A 24,011-nucleotide genomic window follows, 5' to 3' on the forward strand; every position below is an offset into this window, starting at 1 on the left:
GCTGCGACAGTCCATGTGTGTGGCTGGTGGCTCTGTACTGAACAGGGTCACTGTAGGCTGTGCCCCTGAGCCTTTCTATGTTCTTTTGCTTGATTGGAAAGTAACAGGGGACCCTGCTGATGTTCTATGGGACTTGTCCCTTGTCACGGGCCTCTTCAATTCGCAGTATAGGAATGGAGGGACAGAAGGATGGGGGAGGCAACTGGAAGGAGCCTGGGTGTGTCGTTGTCTTTTGTTATTTAGTGTATACCCAATTACACATTCCTCTTGTACCATGGGGGATGAAGTCACCGTCCTCTTTGGTCACCTCTGCAGTCTTGGGCTACTTTTCTTCCCTTACGTGTTTGGGGGCAGGTAACAGCAAGGTCTGTGTGGCATCCATCTTTCTTTAGCCCTTTCTGTTCATCTGTGGACGTGTAAATAGATAGAAATGTTCTATATTGTTTTATAAGTTGTAGGCTTTGACATTTTTTTTCACCTTAAAAAAAAAAACACATTTCTTTATAAACCGCAGGTTGCTTGTGAAGGTCAGAGGAACCCTGTGAGGGTCGTGGGTTCTGGAAAGCATCTCAGATCATCAGGGTTGGCAGCAAGTGCCTGTACCCACTGAGCCAGCTCTCTGGGCTCTCTCCCCACCCCAAACAACAGATATTAGACTTTCTGGGTTCAGCGCATGGAACATTTTCTTTTTAAACTGCCGCATAGGATGGCGTGGTCTGAGCCCACCACGTGAGTTCCGTGTGTTTGTGGAAAGCACCGATCACACGTTGGTTTGTTTATAAGCTTTCCCCAGCTTGTGTATTGACCATAACTGGGTCATGGGGCGTCTGTTGTCAAATGTGTGTGCGAGCTCACTTGCTGCAACTCTAAGCTCTTTATGATGGTAACACCATGTTGGGCTTGGTGGCTTTTGGAGGTGGCACTCAGTCTCAGCAGCCTTCCTTGAGGACATTCACGGGTCTGTAGATAGCCCACAGGCTGACCTCTGGTTTTCTCTGGGTCCTTAATTCATTTTGACTTGATTGGTTGCACCGCTGTCTTGCTCTTTCTTTTTTAAAAGTATAAAATCAATCTGCTAACTGGGATATTGCCATGTAAACAGCGAGTTCTGTCTGCAGACATTCCCAGGTGACTTTGGTGACCTGTGGTAAAAAAGAGCTGTGTGTCTCCAGGTCCCCCTCCCTTCCACTTCCCTCCCATTTCCTTTGAGACAGGGTTTCTCTTGTAGCCCAGGCTGTCCTGGGACTTACTATGTAGACTAAGCCGGCTTTTAACTCGGAGATCTGCCTGCCTCTGCCTCCTGAGTGCTAGGATCAAACGATCACTCACTGCCTGGCTTCTCTCTCTCTCTCTCTCTCTCTCTCTCTCTCTCTCTCTCTCTCTCTCTCTGGTTTCCCCACTCCTGCCCACCTCTGCTTCCCCCTCCCCCCTCCCTCTTTCTCTCTCTGACTTCTCCCCTCCTCTCATTCTCTTTCATTCTCTCTGTCTCTGTCTCTCTCTGGCTTCCCCCCACCTTCTCTCTGGCTTCCCCCCACCTTCTCTCTCGCTCCCCCTCCATACTGGAGTTACTCTTTTCACCGTGTCTATTCTCACGTTGTTCCGCTCTTCTCTGACATGTTTCATTTGTATCTGCATGTGTTGATCGCATGCACTAATTAGTCTCATTATCAAGTCCACCCTTGTTACCTCCTCCTACCCTTCCTCCCACCTCTCTTCACACCCCTCCTCCCATCCTTCCTCCCATTCCTCCTCCCACTCAGCCCCTCCCACTTCCATTTCTCTTTATTTATTTTCTTACTTATTTTGCTTACTTGAGTACCCAGTGAGTCTTATTCATGCTGTTGACATGGTGTAGGGCATCTTATAGCAGCTACACCACTGAAGAAAAGCCTCCCCTCCCCAATTACCATTTACTCCCTGCAGATACTCAAAGAGGGAGGTGGCCTCGTGAGTCCCTCCCCCATAGCTGCTGTTACCTGCCCATGGATCATGGCAGAGGAGGGTGTCTTCAGGTTGTTTTCTGTCCTCTCTTCCCTGACCCTTTGCCAGTGGCTAAGCAGTTTCTCCACAGACATCATTCTGATTTGTATTGTCTCTTGCGGCTGCTTAAAAGTCCAGTGTGTGTGTGTGTGTGTGTGTGTGTGTGTGTCTATTTTACCTGTGTGTATGTCTGTGGGCCATATATGTACCTGGTGCCTGCACAGGCCAGAAGAAGGGATAGGATGCCCTAGAACCGGTGTCACCATTGGTTCTGAGCTTCCTTGTGGAACTGGGAATCAAACCCGAGTCCCCTGCAAGAGCAGCCAGTGCCCTCACCCACCGATCCCTCTCTCTGACCCCTTAGCATCCGTTTTAGAGGAGGTCCCCTGTAATGTATTTGAACAGTCTCTTCTTGTTAGACACCAAGTGTGCTTCTGGTCATGCATTCAGCCAGTGGTCAGACTACAGCAGTCATACCCTGCATAGTAAAGATCTTGCTTCCTCCCTCAGCTCCACGGCTACATGGAGAACAAGCCTCTGGGGCTTCAGATCTTCATTGGGACAGCAGATGAGAGGATCCTTAAGCCACACGCCTTCTACCAAGTTCACAGGATCACTGGGAAAACGGTCACCACCACGAGCTATGAGAAGATCGTGGGCAACACCAAGGTCCTGGAGATCCCCCTGGAGCCAAAGAACAACATGAGAGCCACGTAAGGCTGGGCAGTGATGGGGACTTCTCGGGAGAGCGAGCAGAGCCTGAGTGACAGGGTTGAGGGGATTGCTAAGAGGAGACCACAACAGCCATCAGCCATTGCTGCCACTGCCTGATCTTGGAGTGCCTGTCTGCTTTTTCTCTTTAAGAAGTGTTATTTGGAAGCCGGGCATGGTGGCACTCACCTGCAGTCCTAGCACTTGGGCATGTGGATGGAGGCAGGAAGATCTGGAGTTCAAACTACCTTTAGCTACATACTGAGTCCCAGGCTAGCCTGGGCTACATGAGATCTGGTCTCAATCAATCAATCAACCCATCAAACATCAGTGAGACCTAAAGAAAAATTGCAGTGACAACACAGAAGGCCACTCATGTGGCACTTACACCTGTGGCTAAGATGGCCACATGGCACACGTGTGTCAGCATCAGAGAGCCTTCTCTGAGGACATGAACTCTGGCTTACAGAGAGGCTATGGGAGGGAGGGTACGAGAACTCAGGGGCACTGGTTGTGATGTCCCCAGCGCTGGGGTTCAGACTTGGTTTCTCTCTTCTCTGTCTCACGCCACAGTCCTCTGAGAGATGGTCGATTGTAACTTGTTTGTTAAATTCAAGACTGAGATACTCTGATGTTTGTGGAATAACCCTGGCCAGTTCTACCAGCTGCCCTTCTTGAGTTTAGCTGGTGCTTTTGAGAATAGAAGCATTGACATGAATATTTTCCCTAGAGAAGCAATCTCCACTCAGGAGATTGTCCAAGTGCTCTGTGAACCCCCCCCCTCCATCTTGATATACTCTTCAGTTTGTAATGCCCAGGGGGACATTGCAGCTCCCCCCCTCCACACACACACACACACTGTGGCTGGTGGGAGGAGGCCACCTTAGGGTAATTTTTTCTGCGCAGTGAGATGGTTCTCATGACCTGGCCTCTCTTTCGTGTAGCATCGACTGTGCAGGCATCCTGAAGCTCCGAAACGCTGACATCGAGCTGCGGAAGGGCGAGACGGACATCGGCAGGAAGAACACGCGTGTGCGCCTGGTGTTCCGCGTGCACGTCCCGGAGCCCAGTGGGCGCATCGTCTCCCTGCAGGCTGCGTCCAACCCCATCGAGTGCTGTAAGTCAGGGCTGAGGAAGGGGCCCCAATGTGAGCATCCACCCTGGGCAGGTGACCAGCAGGAATCCACCAGTCTGTGGTGACCCAAAGGGCAGACACTGTGCCCAGGAGGTTTTGATGTCTGCTTCTGTCTGCCTGTGGAGACTTCTCTCAGGAAATAAAACATAGGGCAAGTGATGGGAACTAAGAGAGGTTGATGGCTTTGTTTAGAAGATGTGACAAGTTTAAATTTGGTGTTGGTCTTCAGAAGTGTGACACATTTGCAGTCAGTTCCCGGAGCACACATCCCGTTCCTTCCTTGTGTCCTGCCTCCTCTTAATGAGATTCACAATGGTATGGCATTGTCTTTGAGCTGTGATTCTGCAAATGTTGTGGAAAGCAGCTAGCCATAAGCTCAGAGCAACCCCAGGTCACTGGCTGGGACCATTATACCCATTTCACAGGTTAGAAGACTGAGTATCCAGTGCCTGTGCCCAGAAGAGTGAGACTGGGACTGGAACCTCAGAACCTTGCAGATAGTAGTGGCTCTCCACCCCAGCCTTCCATCTGTCCCTGCCTGCTGTCTGAGGTCTGTCTAGGGTCACAGTCAGGGGTCATACCAAGTGTCGGGCATCCACAGAGCAGTAAAACTCTCTCTACCCCAAAAGCTTATAGTTTAGTGAAGATAAAGGCCCCACCTCCAAAGATGGATGTAAAGTTAGAGAAAATTTTCAGAGCCTGGTATAAAAGAAAAGTTCTGCCAGGCTTCAAAGGCAGTTGCTGAGCTCCTGGCATTTTCAGCGGGGTTTTGCTGTCCTTGTGTTGTGACAAAGCTTACTTGAGCACATATGCATGTGTGTACACATGGATGAAGTACTGGGGATTGAACCCAGGACCTTGTGCATGCCAGGCAAGTGTTCTGCCACCAAGCTACCTCTCCAACACTTTCACAAACACTTTTCTTTTTAAAGGAAGAGAGGGTCTTGTTAAGTTGCCCAGGCTAGATTTGAACTCTCAATTCTCTTGCCTTAGCCTCCTGAGCAGCTGGGATTATAGGCCTAGGCCAGGGGCTAGATAGCTGTTACATTTTTGAAAGTTCAGTCATTCTTTTAAAAAGAATAAGGGAGGGGGGAGGTAAACATTGTTCCAGGGATTAAAAACTGCTTCTCTGCTCTTTCAGCCTGTCTTTAAGGTAACTTTATGTTGTAATCATGTTTCTCACTTGAGTTCATCTCAATCCTTATTTTACTGGATGTGGTAAAATCTCACTTTGCCCTTATATATCCGTTTCCCTCAGTGACCAGGGAGATGGAGGCAGAAGCAAGAGAAGTGGGCAGGGCAGGGGGAGACAATAGGGTGTTGTGGAGACTGGGGACCAGAGGCTACTCTGTCCTTCTCAGTGGGCAGCTGTGAGCTGACAGAAGTCTGTGCTATCACATGGAAACGTGGTCTAGATGGCTGATTCTGATTTTAAAAGATTAAACAGGAAAAAAAAACAAACAAACAATTTCTAGCTTGAAAATGACAATCAGGGAAGATATGGCTCAAATGTAGTCTGCCCTTAGCACTCAGGAAGCCCTGAATTCTGTCTCCCCCCACCCCCAACATCCACATGCACTATTGATTAAAAATGGCAGTAAATTCAAGATACTCAGAGAGCCAGGCAAAACCTACGAGAGGCTCCACTTATCAGTAGTCCTGAGCCATGAATGAACAGAGAAAAACTCCAGGACCGTGTGCCTAATGCAGTACAGAAGAACTGACTGCCACTCAGGCGGGCTGGAAGCAAGGACAGAGCGTGGCCTCTGCACCGATAGTGCTCCAGCTTGGTCTGATGGAGACCAGGGAAGGGCCAGCGGGAGCTTGCAGCTCACCCAGGCAAAGCTGGGGTGCTTGTAAGTCTGTGCCCAGAGTTGGGAAACAAGAGCCACCATTAGGGAAGAAGAGACAGAGCGATAGCCACATGCTCACCCCTGTTCTCTGGTCTCAGGAGCTGCCCTCTCCTGTTTGAGTTCTACTGTCTTAGGATCGTTCTAGAAGGAAACACAGACCCTGTGTGATCTTTGGAGGGGTTGAGCTGACGGCGCTCCTCTTTTGGATGGGCAGCTCTTCTTCAATGTGAGACTAAGGTCAGCTGCAGGTTAGGGACAAAGCAGGTGTCTTCTCCGGTTCTCTGGGCTCCTCAAGCCTTGTCTGACATCACCCTAAGGTCTTCAGGAGCCTCCAGGAACCACGTGTGCCTTCAGCAAGGCTGGCAGGGCATTCGGAAATCCTTTGAACCTTGCAAATCTGCTGCTTCCCCACCCATCTCAGCCACCCCGTCTTCCTCCTTCTGACAGATAAGGAACCCAGCCTTTCTTGGTAAAGTGATTCACTGTTTTTACTCAGCAGTAGCAAAGCTGGAATCACACATTTTCTAGTTCCGTGAAACATCTTCTTTGGCTTCTACAATGCCGTTTCTCTCTCTCTCTTTTTTCTGGTGCAGCCGCCCTCAGTGGCTGGCCAGTCATTGTCCCTCACTTCCAGGTCCGCTGGCTTTATGGTCTGCTTTGTTGTATTCTAGACCCTTGTAAGACTGTGCAAGCTTGCAGTGGGCTGACTGGCTTGGTTTGTAGCCTGTAGGCAGATAGTGAGTGCATAGTGACTCACACCTGTGGACGCAGACGGTGACGGGTAAATATTTATTGTCTAATTGACACACTGCTGGGGAGGGTAAGCTGCTCAAACAGAGTAGGCTGGTTCGTATTTACAAGGCTAACTTATTTATTTTGGAAAGGTGCCTCCTGTGCCACGGCTTGGGAACAATGACATGTTCTTAGGCCATGCTGAGGGACAGGCTGTTTGGACAGTGGTCTTATGTTGCCTGTTGTGGTTTTTCCCGTCTCACCGCTGCACGGCCTGGCACACGTAGTTCTCAGCACCCAGCCATTTCCCAGGCTTCTGCTCAGTGGTCTCAGCTGCAAGCTTTCTCCGCAGCAGGGGAAAGGTGTGGCTTCACCCTGGGCTAGTTCCTTAGGCCCTCTGAGCAGGTACCATGCAGCAGCTTAAATCTTAGGCATGCATGTTCCTTGATGTGGGGCAGACTTCTGTCCTGAGGTAGCTGCTGGGTTAGATGGTGGCAGCTCATCTACCTCCCTCCCGAGTTCCTCTGTGTGTTTGCAGGGCTCGGGTTTCTGCCTTGTCTCCTTGGGGTCCTGTCCTCTCCCTCTGCTGCTGTGTCCCCCTCAGCTATGCCATGGGTGAGGACTTAGGCCCCACTCCAGCCTTGGACATGATCTCGTCCGTCTTTCCTTGCTCACTCACATGTGCAAAGACCTTACTTTTGAACAAGCCCCTTCCGGTTGTCAGGCGCAGCTGGGGTGGGGGTGGGGCGGTCACTGTCTGGCCACAGCCCTCTCTGATGTGGTCCCCGATGCTTCACAGTTCCCAGTGGCGGAGTCTTCCTCCCATTGCTCTTCCTGTTTGCTGACTGCTCCACACAGGCAGGTGCTTGAGCCTGACTGAACCCTAGAATCATGTGTGGGTCAAAACCACACGTACACAGGCAAACATTTACACAAATACATACAAGCGACACATGTATGCACACAAATGACACATGTAACATATACACATATATGATACACATAATTAATATGTGCACATATACACATATAAACAACACTAATGCACACATGTCTATGAAGACACACATATACTTAATACACATATGTGAAAATACATATAATAGCACATGCATACATGTGCATATGCATACACATATATACAAATATTTATACATATGCACACAAATGCACATGTATATACATACACACTTAATACAATATACATGTATACACCTACATGTATACATATATATACATGCACGTGCATATATAATTACTTACATATATACATATATATGCACACACACATATATACACATCCACACACAGATATATATATCATGTAGGTGTATACACAAATATGCACATTTACATGTATATATATATGCACACATAATATACATATACATATACACATGTGCACACACATGCATATGCAAGCACACACATACACTCTGTCTTCATTTAGGGTATGGTCTTGGAACAGAGACTCTTATGGAGTCTGCCATGTGTCTGATGTAAGGCGTAGAGAGCTTGTGACCTTCTCCTTCCTCCCTGCCCTTTACTTGGTTGGCTAAGTCCTTGCCCACAGGCTCCCAGTGGAGAAAGTGTTCCTGAGCCCAGAAGGCCTCAGGTCCCTCTTTGGGTACCGACTATCACACTCCTTAATGTCCCTCCTGCAAGGCCAGGCTGGGCAGGTATTTGCCAGGCTTGTCACTTGAACTGGTCTAGGACATTGAGGAAGTGAAGGAAAGATGCCTTCCGAGGCTTCCCAGTGGGCCATGAAATGAAAGGCGGTGTCTGCAGGTCCTGGCAGCAGGTACCATGACACCTGTGCAGAGTCTCCCGATTGTCTGTGACTGACTGAGACCTGCAGATTCTCTCCATAGCCTTCAGATTCACCCTCACAACCACGTTTCAGGAAATGCCTAAAGCAATTGTATGGGAGGCCCTGCCCACCCAGGCCACAACCTGAATTCACTTGGTTTCTTTGGCAGAGTGGGAGGTAGGTATGGGCTTGTCTCTCTGACACATACATTTCCTCTGAGGTGTAATTAAGAAACCGTAGCCTTCACAGAGGTGCCATTTAGCTGAATGGCTAAATACATGTCTCATGTATATGTGCATATACACATAAATACACACATTTACAGGTATACATATGCACACATAAAAATATTTATACATGTATGTGTACACACACACATATGCACACACAAGCACACACATACACTCTCTTCATACACCCTCATCACCACCATTCCTGCCAAGACACAGAGCACCTGGCCTTGTCAGGTCCCTGTCACCCCCTCAATGGCTGCCCCTTCCCAGGCTCCAGAGAGAGGCAGTCACAGATTTGCTACCTGTCGCCAGCGATGGATGTCCCCAGCTCTGTGACTTTGTAGGGTGGGATGCATGCATAGGTTGTGCGCCTTGGGGGCCTCCTGTTGCTTGATTCAACAGTTTGCCCTTATGGGTGGCTGAGCAGTGTTCAATTATACGAACACAATGGCTTAGTTACCAGCGGTGAGTATTGGCCTGCCCCACAGTGTGGGTGTTAGGATAAAGACGTGAGCATTCTTGTGTGGACAAAGGCCTTCCTTTTTCCTGGTAAACACCCAGGGAAGGTGTTGCTGAGTCCTTGGGTGTCACACATTCTTGCTTCTGTACTTTTTATTTTTCATTACAGGGTGCTTGAGTCTCTTCTTTGACATGTTGTATATAAATAAATAAAATTTGCACCTGGGGAGAGGGCACACAGCCCAGGCCTGTGCCAGACTCTGCTTCCCAAGAAACTTGCCAGCAATGGCCCGAGACAACTTTGAACAACACAGGGGCCACAGGAGAGTGAGTAGAGTTTAAATAGTGGTTAGGAGTCTGTGTTCTGGATCCAGAGGCTTGGGTTCAAATCCGGCCTTACTAGCCACTTAGTTCCAGGGAAGTTACTTAATGCCCTATATCTCAGTTTCCCTATCTATAAAACAGGAGTAGTTCTAGTACCCCACTTGCTGGTCTGTGCTTAAGTACATGTGTGTCACATAATAGCATGACTGTGGTCACAGCTATAGCTCTCTCTCCCACTGTGATGGTCCAGAGTGGACAGGTCACCTGTGACAGTCCCTGTAGCACTACAGAGCGGACTTGCCCTGCCCCTGGCTGTTAGCACATCATCACGGGGAGCCCATAGCCTGGGAAGCAGCAGGTGCGTGTGGGCCTTAAGCAAACATGAGGTGCCCCAGGGGAGCACAATGGGCCACGCACCCTACCACTCAGGAGGAGCCAGGCTACCAGTCAGGGGAGGAGAGCGCAGGCTGGCAAAAGTTGCCAAGAGAACTGCTCTGAACTACCCAGTTAGCTTTCCTGCTGGTGGACATTCTCCCTCTCCCCTAGCTGGCCCTTTCCTGATCCAGCCACTTGGGAAGAGGCAGGCAGAACTGCCCTCGATGGAGCGCACACAGTATGCCCATGGGCTTACCAGCCCCTCACTGGCCTCATCACCCTGTGGGTCCCTTGCCTTCTCATCCAGAAATATTGGGATATATTTGCTGAGCACTGACATGCACCAGTGACTCAGGCAGGCCAGATCCTCAGAGTCCACCCCCTCCAAGGCTGGGGTTCGGGAAGACTGGCTGCTTAGTGCAGCCCTGGCTTACATAAGGAAGGGGCCAAAGGCTCAGCTCTCTCTGTCACGGCAACCTGGACCCTTCGCTGATCATGGAACCCATCGGTGAGGTTCATGCGGCCTCTAGGGAGAGTCTTGTTAAATAAAGATGGTTGAGAATGCCCAGGGCATTGGAGGGAGAAAATCGAGGAAGGTCAGGCCAGGAAAGAAAAAGAAAAAGAGAGAGAGAGTATAGTTTGGACCTGGTGCCGTGTGGACGAGATGCCAGGGATAGGAATCTGAGGCCTCCAAGACCATGTGGTGACATCGACTCCCTAGTGGGCACATGGACAGTCCCCACTATAGGAGAACCTCCAGTGAGTGGTCATGGCGAGACTGGGGCTGGATAGCTCCTTTAGGCCCAGCTTGGATCTTCTGTGACAGACTGCCATTCCAAGTCAGGACCCTGGGGTCCCGTAGTCAGAGGAGGCCAGTGTAGGCTAGTTGATCACCACTAAGGAGGCAGAAATCACCTCTGACCTGTGATGGGTAACAGCTTCCCACAGGACCCTTATCCTGATGGCTGAGTCCTTGACTCTGGGTCCAAATCCTTTCATCTGCCCCCGTTGCCCACAAGCTTTCAAGTGTGTCCCTTGATGCAACGTCCTCGACTCTGGAGTGGGAGTAATGTCTGTTCTTTGGGCTCATGACATTTAGCAATAAAAGTAAATGCAGCTAACATGTGTAGGACCATTGGCTGAGACCCAGTGCTGGATACCCAGGAGCTAGACTTGGAGTTGGGTCAGCATACTGCATCATCCTCATGATGCTGACATAGGGCCTTGGCCCCTTAGTGCTCGGTGCATCACACAATAACACACACACTCATGACCTGCCAGGACCCAAGGTCCCCCTGTGGTAGTAATTGTCCCACACTGACAGAACCCTGGCTCTGCAGAGACACCTTCCAGCCAGCCTCCCCTGTGTCCCTGCAGAGGCTCCCAGGCAGAGTATAGTCTTGGCCACTCAGCCCTGTAGGCGTGGGCAAGGACCCGTGAGGTTTCCCTCAAAGTCTCTGAGGTGCTTGCTGCTTGGCTGCAGGTCAGTGCTGGCACTGGGAAAAGTGAGCCGTCACTCCCGGTGGACTCAGAGCTTGTAAAACTATGGGACCCTGAGACAATTTATGAGGTGCCAGAAACCCGGCAGGAGCAGCATCGAGAGGCTTGGGGCCACCTGGAAGCTTAAGTCGGAGCCCGGGTCTGGTGTGTTGCCAAGCTGGAGCCTACTCCAAAGGATGGATTTGAACCCAGGCAGGGTTTGCTTAGAGAACTGTAGATAGGAAGGTTTGGACGGCCTGGAATCTTTGAGTAGCTGATGGGAGCTTTGGGGACTTATGGGAGCTGTGGGAGAAAGCCCAGGAAAGCCAGGGACTTCCTGAGAGCCCTCTGAGGGCCTACATGCTGCTCCAATTAGCAGTAGCAGCTGGTGGAAGTTGCATCAGGCAAAACTATGGGTCCCGGTGGGCAGGGGCGGGGTTGCTCTAGCTGCCACTCACCTCTGTTTAGTTCCTCTCTCAGAGGCTAATTGGATCGCTTTGCTTCGCTAAGGGGTTCTCCAAGGACTGGGGTACTGTCTGGGAGGAGTTTTCCCGGCCTCAGGTGGCCTCTGCCATGTGGAACTGAGCCCTGAACCGTGTGTGATAAGCCACACGGGAGGAAGGGTAGAGTGTCCACCTCTGGCCTCTGCTTATGGCACGCAGATACAGGGGCCCCAGGGAGTGGCTGGGCTTCTCTGGACTATTACTAAGCAGTGCCTCAGCCTGATACCACTGCAGATTCTGAGACGCAGCAAACCTGCCTTCTGGCTCAGGAGCCACTGACAAACCTCAGAGGCCGTTGGTAGACCAGGCAGGCCACATTGGTGTTATAGGAAGCGGCACCCTGAGCCTGTGCTGAGCTCAGCCCTGAACATTCCTGCATGCTGAGCATGCATTGGGCATTGTTTCCCACCCCCCCTACAGGGACTCACTGTGCCAAATAGTGGACAGTAGTGCATACTACAGCTCACTGAGAGGTTATCATTTACCACCACAGGCTACACATTTTCGAGCACACTAAATTTGCCTTTTTGTGCCCGATTCCTTTTATATAGAATGAGATTGTCAAGGTGTCAGCACTTTGCCCCTTTTTCCTGGCTGAATAATATTCCGAATGGACATACCACCCTTTGTACACTCATGTATCCACCCTGGACATTTTGGTTGAGATGAGTTAGTTTGCCAGCTGTGTTCTAACCATGTCTACTGTGAACATATGGTCTGTGTAAAGCTTACCTGGGTAGCAGGCACTGTTACCATGGCACAGAGGAGACTCTCAGATGCAGGACGCCTGTCCACCACAGCAATGATGCCGAACATTATGCTGACTGTGGCCATCCGGGACCATTAGGATTGTTTACTAAATAATGGCAGCTGGGGCCCTACCGGCAGATCCTTTAGTCAGAATCTCTACAACTGTTACTCTTAGCTAGGAGTGAGCTTGTGTTCCTCCTTCTCCAGGAGACAGCAGCCCTGTCTGTGCGCATTTTGGGATGTCACAGCTGGTAGGTAGAGCACTGCAGGCATCCAGTGGGAAGACAGGAGAGATTTGGGGTGCCGTGGAATACTAAAGTAGCACGTGGCATGACCCCAAAGTAAAGAACGGTTCAGCCCTGAGGCAGGAGACATGGATGGAGGCTGAGAGTCTACATCTTAGAAGTCCAATGGGGTGTTGGGCTGGGGCTGGGGAGGAGCCAGACACTCGTGAGATCCCATTCAGAAGGCTTGGCCACACCTCGTGTGTGTCACAGAGGCTTCTAGGAAGCTGGCTTGCTCTCCTTACACTTTTATTAAAGACTCCACCCCCTTTGGGGAAGAAAGGTAACAGGCAGTTGTACCCAGGTGGCTGGGAGAGGAGGCTGCCCCAGATCCATGCATTCGGTGCATTTGCGCAGTGCTTCATGATTCACAGCAGGCTCCCACCCCTCGAAGAGCTAGCCGGGCCTGGCCCCGCCCTGCCACCCCACCCCCACCCCCGGCTGGCTACAAGCCCTTGGCTGGTCTCCCCAGTAGCCATGACTCAGGTTTTCCACCTGTAAAATGGGAGGGGTGGCATCTCCAGCGCCAGAAGCCCCTAGCCCTCCACTCCGGCTTCATCAAAGGCGATTCTGAAAAGCCGGGTCTGTAGCTGCTGTTTTCACTGCTAGTAAAATTGCCTTAGCAGTGGTTCAATTAGAAAGCCAAGGGGCTCCCACGCTGAAAAGACAGGCTTAATGATGTGCTCATGTGGGAGGAATTAGCAGTTTTATCCCTGGCACCTCTGCGCATCCTGGAGCCCACAGGTGATGGGATTGCTGTTGGCTCTGAGCACACAACATCAGGACCATGGGGCTGGGCAACCCACTGTAGAAGCCTAAGGAGTCCCTAAGTGCACCTGCTGACCAGCCCTGGGGACAGAGGAAGAGGGTGATTGATGTGTGCCCGACGTGGAAGGAAAGGGTTAAGTTTGGGCCTCACGCGGCCGCTGCACTGCTCAGGCTCCCGGCTGGCTCCCAGCTCCCGGATGGGGAGGTCCAGGGGCCCTGGCATGGAAAGACCTGGCCCTCTGCCCAGCCCTCAGCTCTTAGAAGAGCCTGGAGCTCAAGCTGACTCACCAGGAAGGCGGGAGGGAGGAGCCTAGGGGGAGTGGGATGGGCCTGGCTGCCGCTAGCCTTCCTCTGTGGCTGTTGACCCACCTGCTTCTATTCGTTGTCTTCTGCCGCCTGACTTCCATGTAGGGCTGAGGGGGTGACTCTGGGTGCTGGGGCCTGCTTCTGAGGGTTCCCATTTCAACCAGTCGGGGACCTGTCCGTAGATGGCTGTTCTTGTCCCGCCCAGCTTTCATTCATTGTGGATAAAGACAGCAGAGATAAGAAAGCCCAGTCTTCCCACACTCAGCCACTTCTAGGACCTCTCTCCTGGGGTTGAGGATAGCTCGTCTGCATAGCTTGTCTCAAAGTGAGCCTTTCTCCAGAGAAGGGCTAAGCAGTAGGGAAGATGGGAGAAAGTGGGGTGGGGGCACCCAGGGAACAGGACCTGGGGTGGTGAGGGAGGGGCCACTCACATAGGGTGGAGGGCAGAGCCTAGGGTTACTCAGATGCTCAAAGGTGGTAGTTTGCCTAAGAGATAGCAAGGGCTAGTGCTTGGGTGTACAGTGCTTACCAAGCCTGCCTGAGGACCTAGGTTCCACCCTCAGGCAGATATACAATGGGTACACACACTATCTATCTATCTATCTATCTATCCATCCATCTATCTATCTGTCTGTCTTCTACCTATCTATCTATCTGAGAGGAGAAGACAGGGAGAGAGAGAATATTTAGACGTTCTAGAAATTAACGGGAACATAGTGAGAATGAAGTCGTGGGGGCATATCCTGGAGTATACAGCTTATGGTCAGAATCACCCACAGACTTCTGCTAGGTGTGCCCTTAGCTCACGTGGGGCTGTGAGTCTGGGTTGAAGGGTGTAAGAAGAAGCAATGTGACAGTGGAGACCTTCATGAGGGGTCAACTCGTCCCTGCACAAAGGAGAATGAAGACCCAGTCCGTCCTGTTTCTGCCCCTCCTGGATTCTCTTTTTTTTCCCTGACAAATGATTTATTAATGAAGTTTATTAACTCTTAATTTCCTGCCAGAGAAACTTCCATATATACAAATCAGCATTGAGTCTCCAGCAAAGACCTTTGCTTACAGGACTACGCCCTCAGCACCGCAGAACAAGCACTGGTCCTAGTCACCAAGGAAAAACAAGTCTTGAAAAAAACCCAAAAACCCCAACGCTCTTGAAGCTGGCTTCTTTATAGCACCCGAGGAAAATCCTTTTATTCTACATTCTCTTTCCTCTTGGCCAGCTTCTAAAATAGCCCTGGGGAAAAAGACGAAAAAACCGTTGCTTATAGGGACGATGTTTCCAAAGAGAAACTGGAAATTAGTTTCTTCTTAAGTAGAAAATAGTTTTAGCCTAAAAGACACTAGCATTAAGTAACATAAGAAAAACTTCAACTTTCAAAATTCAAAATGTAGACAATGCAAGCCTAACAAGGGTTGAGAGTGAGAAGCGCACAGGAAAATCTGTAGCAAACTCAGATTTCTGGATTTTAGCTTCCTCCAGGTGTGATGGTATCTGATAGCCACCAAAGCAAACTGGCTTTTCCAAGGATGTGATGTTTGGAGATGCCCACTTGGGTCTCCATTCCTACCTCTCTGCTGCAGCTCTGGGTTTCTCTGGTTCACGCTGTCTCTCTTCCTTTTGCCTTCAGCTCAGCGCTCTGCCCACGAGCTGCCCATGGTGGAGAGACAAGACATGGACAGCTGCCTGGTCTACGGGGGCCAGCAGATGATCCTCACGGGCCAGAACTTCACAGCGGAGTCCAAGGTTGTGTTCATGGAGAAGACTACAGGTTAGTGGCTTTCTCACTTTCTCTCCGTTCTCTGAGCTAGACAGAAGTGAGCACCTCACTGCACTCCAGCCTACTGGGTAACTTCCCGCTCTTCTGGCTCACCCCACGGTGACCCACAGCCACGTAGATCACTGTTGATGAGGGTGACATACTCAGATTGGTCCTTGGACGTTTCCATGGAGACGAAGCTTGTCCTCCTTCATCCATCTTGCCTTTGTCTTGATAATTTGTTTTTCTTCACGTAGGAAAACAATAAAAAAAAAAAAACCTTTTCCTATTATTAAAAGGAGAAACTGGGTGTTTTGCAGCTCAGAGGCAGGCACTCCGGTGTCAAGAACATTCTGAAGTGGGTAGCTTGTCACTGAGGCTTGCTGCATAGGAGAAGAAGTGGGAAGAGGCTAAGCTGGGCTGTGGGTCCCCTTTTGGAAATGTGAGTGTCGGGTGTGATGAGCTGTGGACATCCTTAGATAAGCCAGGGTCTCATCTTTCAGAGGCAAGATATCTAGGAGCGGGCAGCAGAGAGAATCTAACTAAATGTAGAGGTCTCTATTAGAATCTTGTAGCTAGATGACTCACAGTATGGCCTCCAGTGGGAACAGGGAGAGCAGCAGGCAGGTGCTGGGAAGTCCCATTGCTGTCATAGCAGCAGAGAGACGGTAGAACACATTCTGTGAGAAGCCTGAGGTCTGAGCTATGGGTGTGGGCATCCGAGGAATCTGTGTCCCCGGGGGTGGGGTAACAGTGGGCACAGGAGACACACTGGGGTGGGGTGACATTAGGCACAGGAGACATACTGGGGCAGGAACTGAAAGTAAAATTGACAACATAGTCTGTCCCCACGTGGGAGGGGCTTATGGTCATGTCCTTTTTGAGACACAGTTGACACCATTGCTGCCTAAGAGTGGTGGGTGGGCCTTCTGTGAGGGGAACATGTTCCCGCATCCCTGACTCTTCTGCCTGGAGAACTTGTGCTGAGCAGGGAACAGGCAGGAGGCAGGGGCTGAGGCCACTACCCGCCGGACTCTGTCAGATAAATCTCTCTGCTTACAAGGAGACATTTTTGTGTCTGTGTGTTCAACTGCACTTTCTCACTGCACAAACGTTTGTGCGGATGCTTCATCATTCCCCAGAACCTGGCTGTCAGCGGTTGTGGCGCATCCCACTGTAGGGCGCTGCAGTGCTAACGTTATTAAGCTGGTTCGTTTCTGTTGAGACTGTGTCATCCAGCTAGAGACACATTTCTGTTTGGTCTGGGCATGCATGTTAGTCCCATTCCCCACTGCCGTGATGGATACCTTACAACCGAGGAAGGCCTCACTTTGGTTCCCAATTCAAGGGTCTCCAGCCTGTCACAAGGCAGCTGGCCACACTGCATCTGAAATCAAGAGGCAGAGAGCCCAGAAGGCTAGCGTTCAGCTCTGTTTTTTTTTTAAATTTGGTCAGGCAGTTAGGGTGAGTCTTCCTACCTCAGTCAACCTCGTCTAGATCACTTCTCACAGGCACACCCAGAGACTCGTCTCTTAGTTGATTCTAGATCTCGTCAAGTTGATACTATTAACCATCACCACATGGTGAAGAGATAGGCGCCTCCTTGGTGGATGCTTGAGCCTGTGATTAACACGGAGTGTGGATGTACAGGGCACAGTGCCTTCTCCAGGATGAGGACGCTGTCCTCAGGCATGTCCAGACAGACATGACTTTAAAGCATCAAACTAATGAGATAAACACGTTTGTCACTCATGGCCAAGGTGACAGGGTATTGACAGGAAGGAATGTCTAAGAAAGATGGGAGGGCAGAACCTACTGAGGCCCTCCTGCTGGGGGCTGCCAGCCAGCTCTGGGTGTCTTGGTCAGTAGCTTTGATGAACTGTTTGTTGAATGAGCGAGTGCTGTTGGTTGCTGTGCAGCCCACTTGGTTTCCAGAACCATCTACACTGTGGCCTCACCATGAGAACCGTTTGGCCTCCGTAAGTCAAGTGAGCCTGTGGGAATAAGCATCTGTCCCATCCAACACAGCGTCCTCAAGCTGATGGTCAAAGCCAGGGCCCTCACCTGTAGACAGTATGTAACCTCGGCCTGTGGTTTTGCCTCTCTCCGTGAACTAGAACCCTAGTCCTGCCCCTGGACTTGGGGCGTATGGGAGTCCTGTGCCCGGAGATCACAGCTTGCAGTTACTGAACACTTGGGTCTGTCACTGTGGCCCTCTAGCCTCTTCAGAGCTCTGGCCACGTGGCTTGTGTGAGGCACATGTTGTCTGTATGTGGGTTTGGGCAAGCGTAGGAGATGGGGGTGGGGCTGTCAGCTGCATGGCCCTAAGCCCAGGCTCTGAGGTTAGATTATGTGATGGTTAGTTTTTAATGCCAACTTGTCACAACCTGTAATCACCCGGGAAGGGACTTTTAATGAGGAATTGTCTAGATCAGGTTGACAGGTCTATGCATAGAGAATTGTCTTGATGTGGGAAGATACAGCCCATCATGGGTGGTACCATTCCCTAGGCCCAGGAGTGGAAAAAAAAAGCCACCTGCCTATAAGAAGCAAACAGGCAGCTGGAGCTCACTCATTTATTGCTGTTCTTGATTATGGATGTTAGACAACCTGCTGCCTCAAGCTTCTGACACTTCACGGAATGATGGACCCTGACCCACAATGGGAAGCTGAATAGAACCTTTCTTCCCTTTGGTTACCATTGCATCCCTCCATGGAAGAACAAAGAGAGTTCACCCAGAAAGCCAGTGGTCAAGAGCAGAAACTACTTCGCTCTGTTGGCAGCATTTGCTTTGGTTAGACAGTCCGATAGGCCTCCAGATGAGCTACTTTCCCCCAAGTTCTAGAGCTGAGACTCTAAGCGCAGAGAGGTCAGACAACTTACTGAAGGTCACACAGCTGGTACATGGTATGGATAAGACTCGAGTCCAGGCAGTCTGGCTTCAGGCTCTATGAAAGCCCAGACCAGGGTTGGTTTGCTCTAAGGTCCTTCCCCTTCCTCAAAGCATAGACTTGAACCACGATGTAGTGGTGGAGAACCCTGAGATCTGCTGAATTGTTGGTTACGGTGTCTATTTCACCCAAGGAGTGTCTTTCACTTCAGCTCCAGGATCTCAGGGACTAGGGAGGCTTCTAAGTCTTCCCAAATATCCCCCTGCCCTCCAAGAAGTGGGTTTCTCTGAGATGGGCATGTGGCTCCTCTCAGCCCTGATGGGGAACTTTGATGTTTGCAAGGCACAGAGTCTGCTCTTTTGACCCTGAGGGTTTACCTCCCTGCAGGGGGATCCTTGTAGCTGAAGTTGGTTTTTCCAAAACCGGTCCTGTGTCTATCTCCATGGACACTTGGCCAGGAGGCGCTGCATGTAGGGTGGGGTGGCCAAAGTTTTCCAAGGCAGGGGAATCCCAGCTGCTGTTCCCATTAGGAAAGGTGACAGCTTCAGGCTAATCTTAGCCCCAGAGTTTGGTCATCGGCACCAGGAGGGAGCCTCAGCAGGCTTTTTATAGCTGTCCAGTGAAACGGGCTTGGCACTGTCCTCCCCATCAGGAGGACCAGCTGAGAAGGTGGAAAAACAGCAAGGCGGGGGGCTGCAGGGTGCCTGAGTTAGGAGAACCCCGTGTTTTGGAAAGTGCGGTTCTATTTATAGCAGCATTTATAATAAGGATTATTGTGAGTTTCGGTCCTATTTTTAATTCTTTGTAGGACCTGCAGGGACCTGTGAGACTCGACCTTTGCCCATCTCTCTGATCTCAGCTGACCGTCTCTCCCCCTGGCTTTCCCGGCTGCAGAGAAACCCTCCTGGCTCTGTCTTCAGATGCTCCGTGCTCCTTCCTGCCCCAGGATCTTCGCTTGTGCTGCTGGCTCTGTAACATTCTGCCCTTGTTCCCTCGCATACTGTGTCTCCTCTTCCTGGGAAGTCATTCTCCCTGAGTGGTGTTCGTGTTCAAAGGCTCATGGCTCAACTGTCCAGCCCAATGTCACTTTGCCTATCCCTTTTCCACGCTTTATTCTCCAGGTGACACTCAGCGTTTCACCTGTCTGTCTGCTCTCTCTTGGGTCGTCTGGTTCCCATACTAGACTGTCGGTTCCTTGGGAGCAGGGATACACTGTTTGCTGCTGCACTCACAATTATAGAATTATCTCTGTGCGTACTAAGTGTGCATGTGTCATGCTGAAGGAAAGCGGTGTCCCCCCTTCATTGCCTCTCCCACCATGAGAAGCGGCTGTATTATCCCCATTTTACAGATAAGTTGAGGTTCAAAGCTATCAAACCAGAGACCCTGGGTTAGCCCCTCCAACTGGGGAAAGATCTGGAACCCCAGCATGTCATTTTCCTGATCTCTGGAGTGATTTCTCTTGTCATGTCAAAGAGAAGTCAAGAGGAGAGTTCTGTTCCTCTGTGTTCTGCAAAATAAAAGATGCATAGCCTTCCAGGGAAGGTCAGGCTGGGAGGCCAGGCTGTTCCTGCCCTCGCTGGGAACCCTGGCCCCTGGCCCCTGGCCCTGAGCAGAGTCGGGGGTCCCAGCAAAACATTGCAAAACAGGAAAAAATCTAAGGACACAAAAACACAAGCCGTGTGGTTGAAGAGACAGGGTTACCATGGCTCCAGGCGACTCTCGAGGCTAGCGTGATCCAGTGTTTTGGAAGGTTCCTCCATGTGACACAGGGTTTTGGAATTCTTCAGCTGGTAAGTCCTTCTTAATTCAGGCCCCTGGCCCTGGCCAAGCCACTCCCGGGCTCTCGGTGTCCCGCGGGGGCGTAGACTGGACACAGGCCCACATCAAATTACTCAGCTCTACAACTAAAAGTTTTTGAAGCGAGTTTCTTGTTTTGTTGGATGGTTTTCTTGGCTCGGTCTGATGGCAGAGGCTCCCATCACCTGTCGGGAAGGCAAATTGATTTTTTTTTTTCAAGAGGAGGCGTGGGTGGTGGAATTCCCTTTTAACCGATGAGTCACTGAGGGCAGCCGTGACTCACTTTATTATTCCCAGGTTCCCAAAGGCTATATCGCTTTTGGGCTTTATTTAATAAATAGAATCATGTATGCGCTTAAAATACATGTTGAAACATTTTTGCTCAGCAAGTATTCTTCCATGAGTGCCCATGACGAGGGAACCTGAGGTACCTTTCTAACGCCCCCTCCTGCACCTGCTTCTCTGTCATCTGGGGTGTGGCTTCCTGAGGCCTGGAGGTGGGGGTGGACTTCTCTGAACAGCACTGATCCCAGGCTGAATGGCATGACTAAGATTCAGGGGACCTTTGCCCTCCGTGACTCACTGGAAGCCAGTGCCATACCCTCTCTCAACTGCCTCCAAAGACAGAGGCCAGACAGCCATTCTGAAACCCCGCTGGAGACAGAAACCACACTATTTTCAGATAGCTGCGTGTGTACCCCAGCCTCTTCGCACAGGTCAGTCTCCTGAGGTTCTCAAGCCATCACTTTTCCCACCTCCACTGTACTCCCGGGCCACTTTCTCGGAGGAAATACATCCTCGCAGCTCATCCTCAGTCCCTGTGGAATTCTGGGAAGAGGCCACGCAGGAAGAAGTTTCCTGATTAACTCGAGTCGGAGTGTTTGCATCCGTAGGAATTGGCAGAGCCAGGCATGGTGGTGCCTGCCGCGCACCCCAGCACTTGGGGAGAGGGAACTGGGATGTGGCTGAGCTGGTAGAGGGCTTGCCTAGCACACGTGAAGCCCTGGGTTCTATCCCCAGCATTGGCTCATCGCTGGATGCCAAACTGTAATGCCTGCCCTTACTTAGAAGGTGGAGGTGGTGAGATCAGGAGATCATGGTCACCCTTAGCTACAAAGCAAGCTCTAGGCCCTCTTGTGCTCCATAATAATGCGCTGTCCAAAACCATCAAAAATGGAAAACACATAATAAAAAAGGGGGAAAAAAAGACCTGGTGCCAACAGCCCTAGTGAGCCAGCTGCCCTGCAGCCCTGCAGCCCTGCAGGGCAGTGGCTTTGGAAGGCCCATCAAAATCCCCAATCTGTCCTCTGATGTATACCTGGGGACTCAGTTTCCCCAACTCTAAAATGAGGGCAATGGTGTCTTAACATACACAGGAGATCAGGACTGCATGTATAGGCACACAGTGGGTGCTCTGGACCTCTCCACATGGAGTCTACAAGGCAGGGCCCGTTGCTTGCTTGGCTACTAGAAGTGACCCTCCTGGCACAGTGGACCTCTTTCTCATGGAGATCCTTCAGACTTCTGGTGTTCTGGCCCAGCAGAGCTGGAGTGATGGCAGCTCCCTCCCTTCCCTCTCTACGGATGGGGGTGCTGAGTCACACAGCGGTCCACAGACTTCCTTGAGGTGACAGAACTTAGCAGTGGAGGGCAGGGCCCCAAACCCCAGTTTCCTGGTTCCCAGGGCTCCTGGTGCCTGCAGCCTGCAGTTGTCTATAGACAATGCGACGCTGCAGAAGGGGTCAGGGGGAGGCAGAGCTCACAGAGCCTCTGTGCAACATGGATTGCCACTCACTCAGCCTCCAGGACCTCCACAGCTACCTTTGTGTATTTATTGAGCACCTACTGTGTGTTGAGGGCAGTGTGACAGATAAGGTTTCTGCCCTGGGGGTGGAATACTTCAGGCTTATTTATAGGCAGGGCCTGAGTCTGCAGCAGGGCCGGTGTGCAGGACAATAGCTTCCTGTGATCCTCAGACAAGCCATGAGCTGCTCTCAGGCCTGCATCCCAGGCGCTGTGACAAGAGAAGCAGGCGGGCTCGTAGAAAGTAGAACTTGGTGTCTGAAGTCTGACTGGGCGACCCCAGCTTTCGTTGGTGAAATCTGGCAACTCTGGAAAATGAGATCAGGAACTTTCCAGAAGAGACGGCTTCGAGAGGAGCCTTACAGGAGGGAACAAAAGATGCATCGGTATGGGAGCCCGGCGGTGATGGGGGTGGGCATTGTGGGTAACGGGATGAGAGACGACATCTCTTCTGGGACTTGTAAGCACCGAGGGGAGTTTATGTTTGTCCCTAAGGCCCTGGGAAGTAGATGGAGGTTTTCAGTGGAGAGTGTGATGTGGTTATTGTCTTAAGGTCACGCAGATGATCCTCAAGTGCAGACAGGAAGAAGGGCAAGTGGCTAGCAGGAAATAGACACTGCCCTACTGGCCTGGGATAAGCCCCCCAAGCCAGTGGGGTCAGGAGAGCAGCTTGGTGTGAGAATCCAGTGGCTTCCTCTGCAGATCTGTTAAGCCTGCCCAGGCAGCATCCCCATGAGACCCTAAGCTAAGGGACATTCCTGACCTTCCCGACTGCGCCATGCTCCCAGGAAGACCCACTTTATGCTAGCTAACTGTCATAAATGCAGGCCAAAGTGACTTCAGCGCCCTCTGTTTACCTGGTGCTCTAGGGCAGGACCAGGCTGAGCTGTCTCAGGCCTGGTTTCCTAAGTGAATTGACGCTTGGGTTTCCCCCACACAAGCTTCAGCCCGTCAGCTCAGGGCCCAAGCACTGCATCTGTTTGCCGCCTTCTCCTGAAAGCTGTCTGGCTCCTCCTAAGAGTGATGACACCACTCTCTTCCAGGCAGACAGCTGGGCCTCAGCCACCTTCCCCAGGCCTGCAGCTTCCTGTGATCCCCTCCCTAAGCCTTCTGATCTGCCAGCAGACACAGAGTCACAGGTCTGTGTGTCCATCTGCCCCTCCCTCCCTCTATTCTGTTCCGTTCTCTCTTCCCCATTTCTCTCTCCTTCTGCCCATCTGTTTTGTTTGTTTGTTTGAGACTGGGTCTCATATAGCCTGGGATGGCCTTGAACTTACTGTGTAGCTGAAAGTAACAAGAAACTTCTGCTCCTCTTGCTTCTACCTCCTGGGTGCCAAGTTTATGAAGTACTAGGTATCAGTGCCCTGGACCCGTGCAGGAGAGGCAATCACTCTACGAACCAGGCACTATCCCTAGTCCTGTCCATCTTGTGTATCTGTCCATCCATGCATCCATCCATCTGTCCATCCATCCATGCGTCCATCTTTCCATGCATGCATACATCCATCTGTCCATCTTTCCATGCATGCATGCATCCATCTGTCCATCCATCCATGCGTCCATCTTTCCATGCATGCATGCATCCATTCATGCATGCATGCATCCATCTGTCATCCATCCATCCATTTATCTATGCATCCATCTATTCATTCATCCATCCATCTATCCATGCATCCATCTATCTATCCGTGTATCCATCTGTCCATCCATCCATCCGTGCATCATCCCTGCATCCATTCATCCATCCATCCTTGCCTCCTCTATCCCCCAACCAGCCCTTCCTGCCTCCACCCACCCTCCCCTCCTTCCATCCTTCCATCCATCCATTCATCTGTCCCTCCCTCCATCACTCCCTGCCCTCCTCTGAGCACTCTGATGTGATTGCCTGATGAGAATACCCAAAGCCTGTGCTGTCTACTGGGCCGAGCCTTCACTCCCACCTCTCCCTGCAGCCTTGCTAAGGTTCCTCTGTCCCTAGCCTCTTTGCTAAAAACTTCTGGCTCCTTTCTTTCCCTTCTGACTAAGGCCGGAAGGACATTCTCTGTGCTGGCCGCCAA

General features: G+C 51.1%; 1 protein-coding gene across 6 annotated transcripts in view; it reads left to right on the forward strand.

Moving 5' to 3' along the window:
• The window catches only part of Nfatc2 (nuclear factor of activated T cells 2), a 127,551-nt gene that overhangs the window by 64,916 nt on the left and 38,624 nt on the right, over positions 1–24,011 (forward strand). For 4 of the 6 annotated variants that reach the window (XM_085832151.1, XM_021180887.3, XM_021180861.3 and 1 more), the window contains exons 4-6: positions 2,491–2,693; positions 3,636–3,808; positions 15,331–15,471. In XM_085832151.1, coding sequence (XP_085688277.1) covers positions 2,491–2,693; positions 3,636–3,808; positions 15,331–15,471 — 517 coding nt within the window. Of the gene's footprint in view, positions 1–2,490; positions 2,694–3,635; positions 3,809–15,330; positions 15,472–19,159; positions 20,244–24,011 lie in introns of those variants that run through there. The other 2 variants (XM_085832160.1, XM_021180892.2) reach the window with 2 other exon arrangements.

The sequence above is a fragment of the Mus caroli genome, unplaced genomic scaffold (assembly GCF_978045245.1).
Source record: "Mus caroli unplaced genomic scaffold, Mus_caroli_1 scaffold_2, whole genome shotgun sequence".
Classification (NCBI taxonomy): Eukaryota; Metazoa; Chordata; class Mammalia; order Rodentia; family Muridae; genus Mus; species Mus caroli.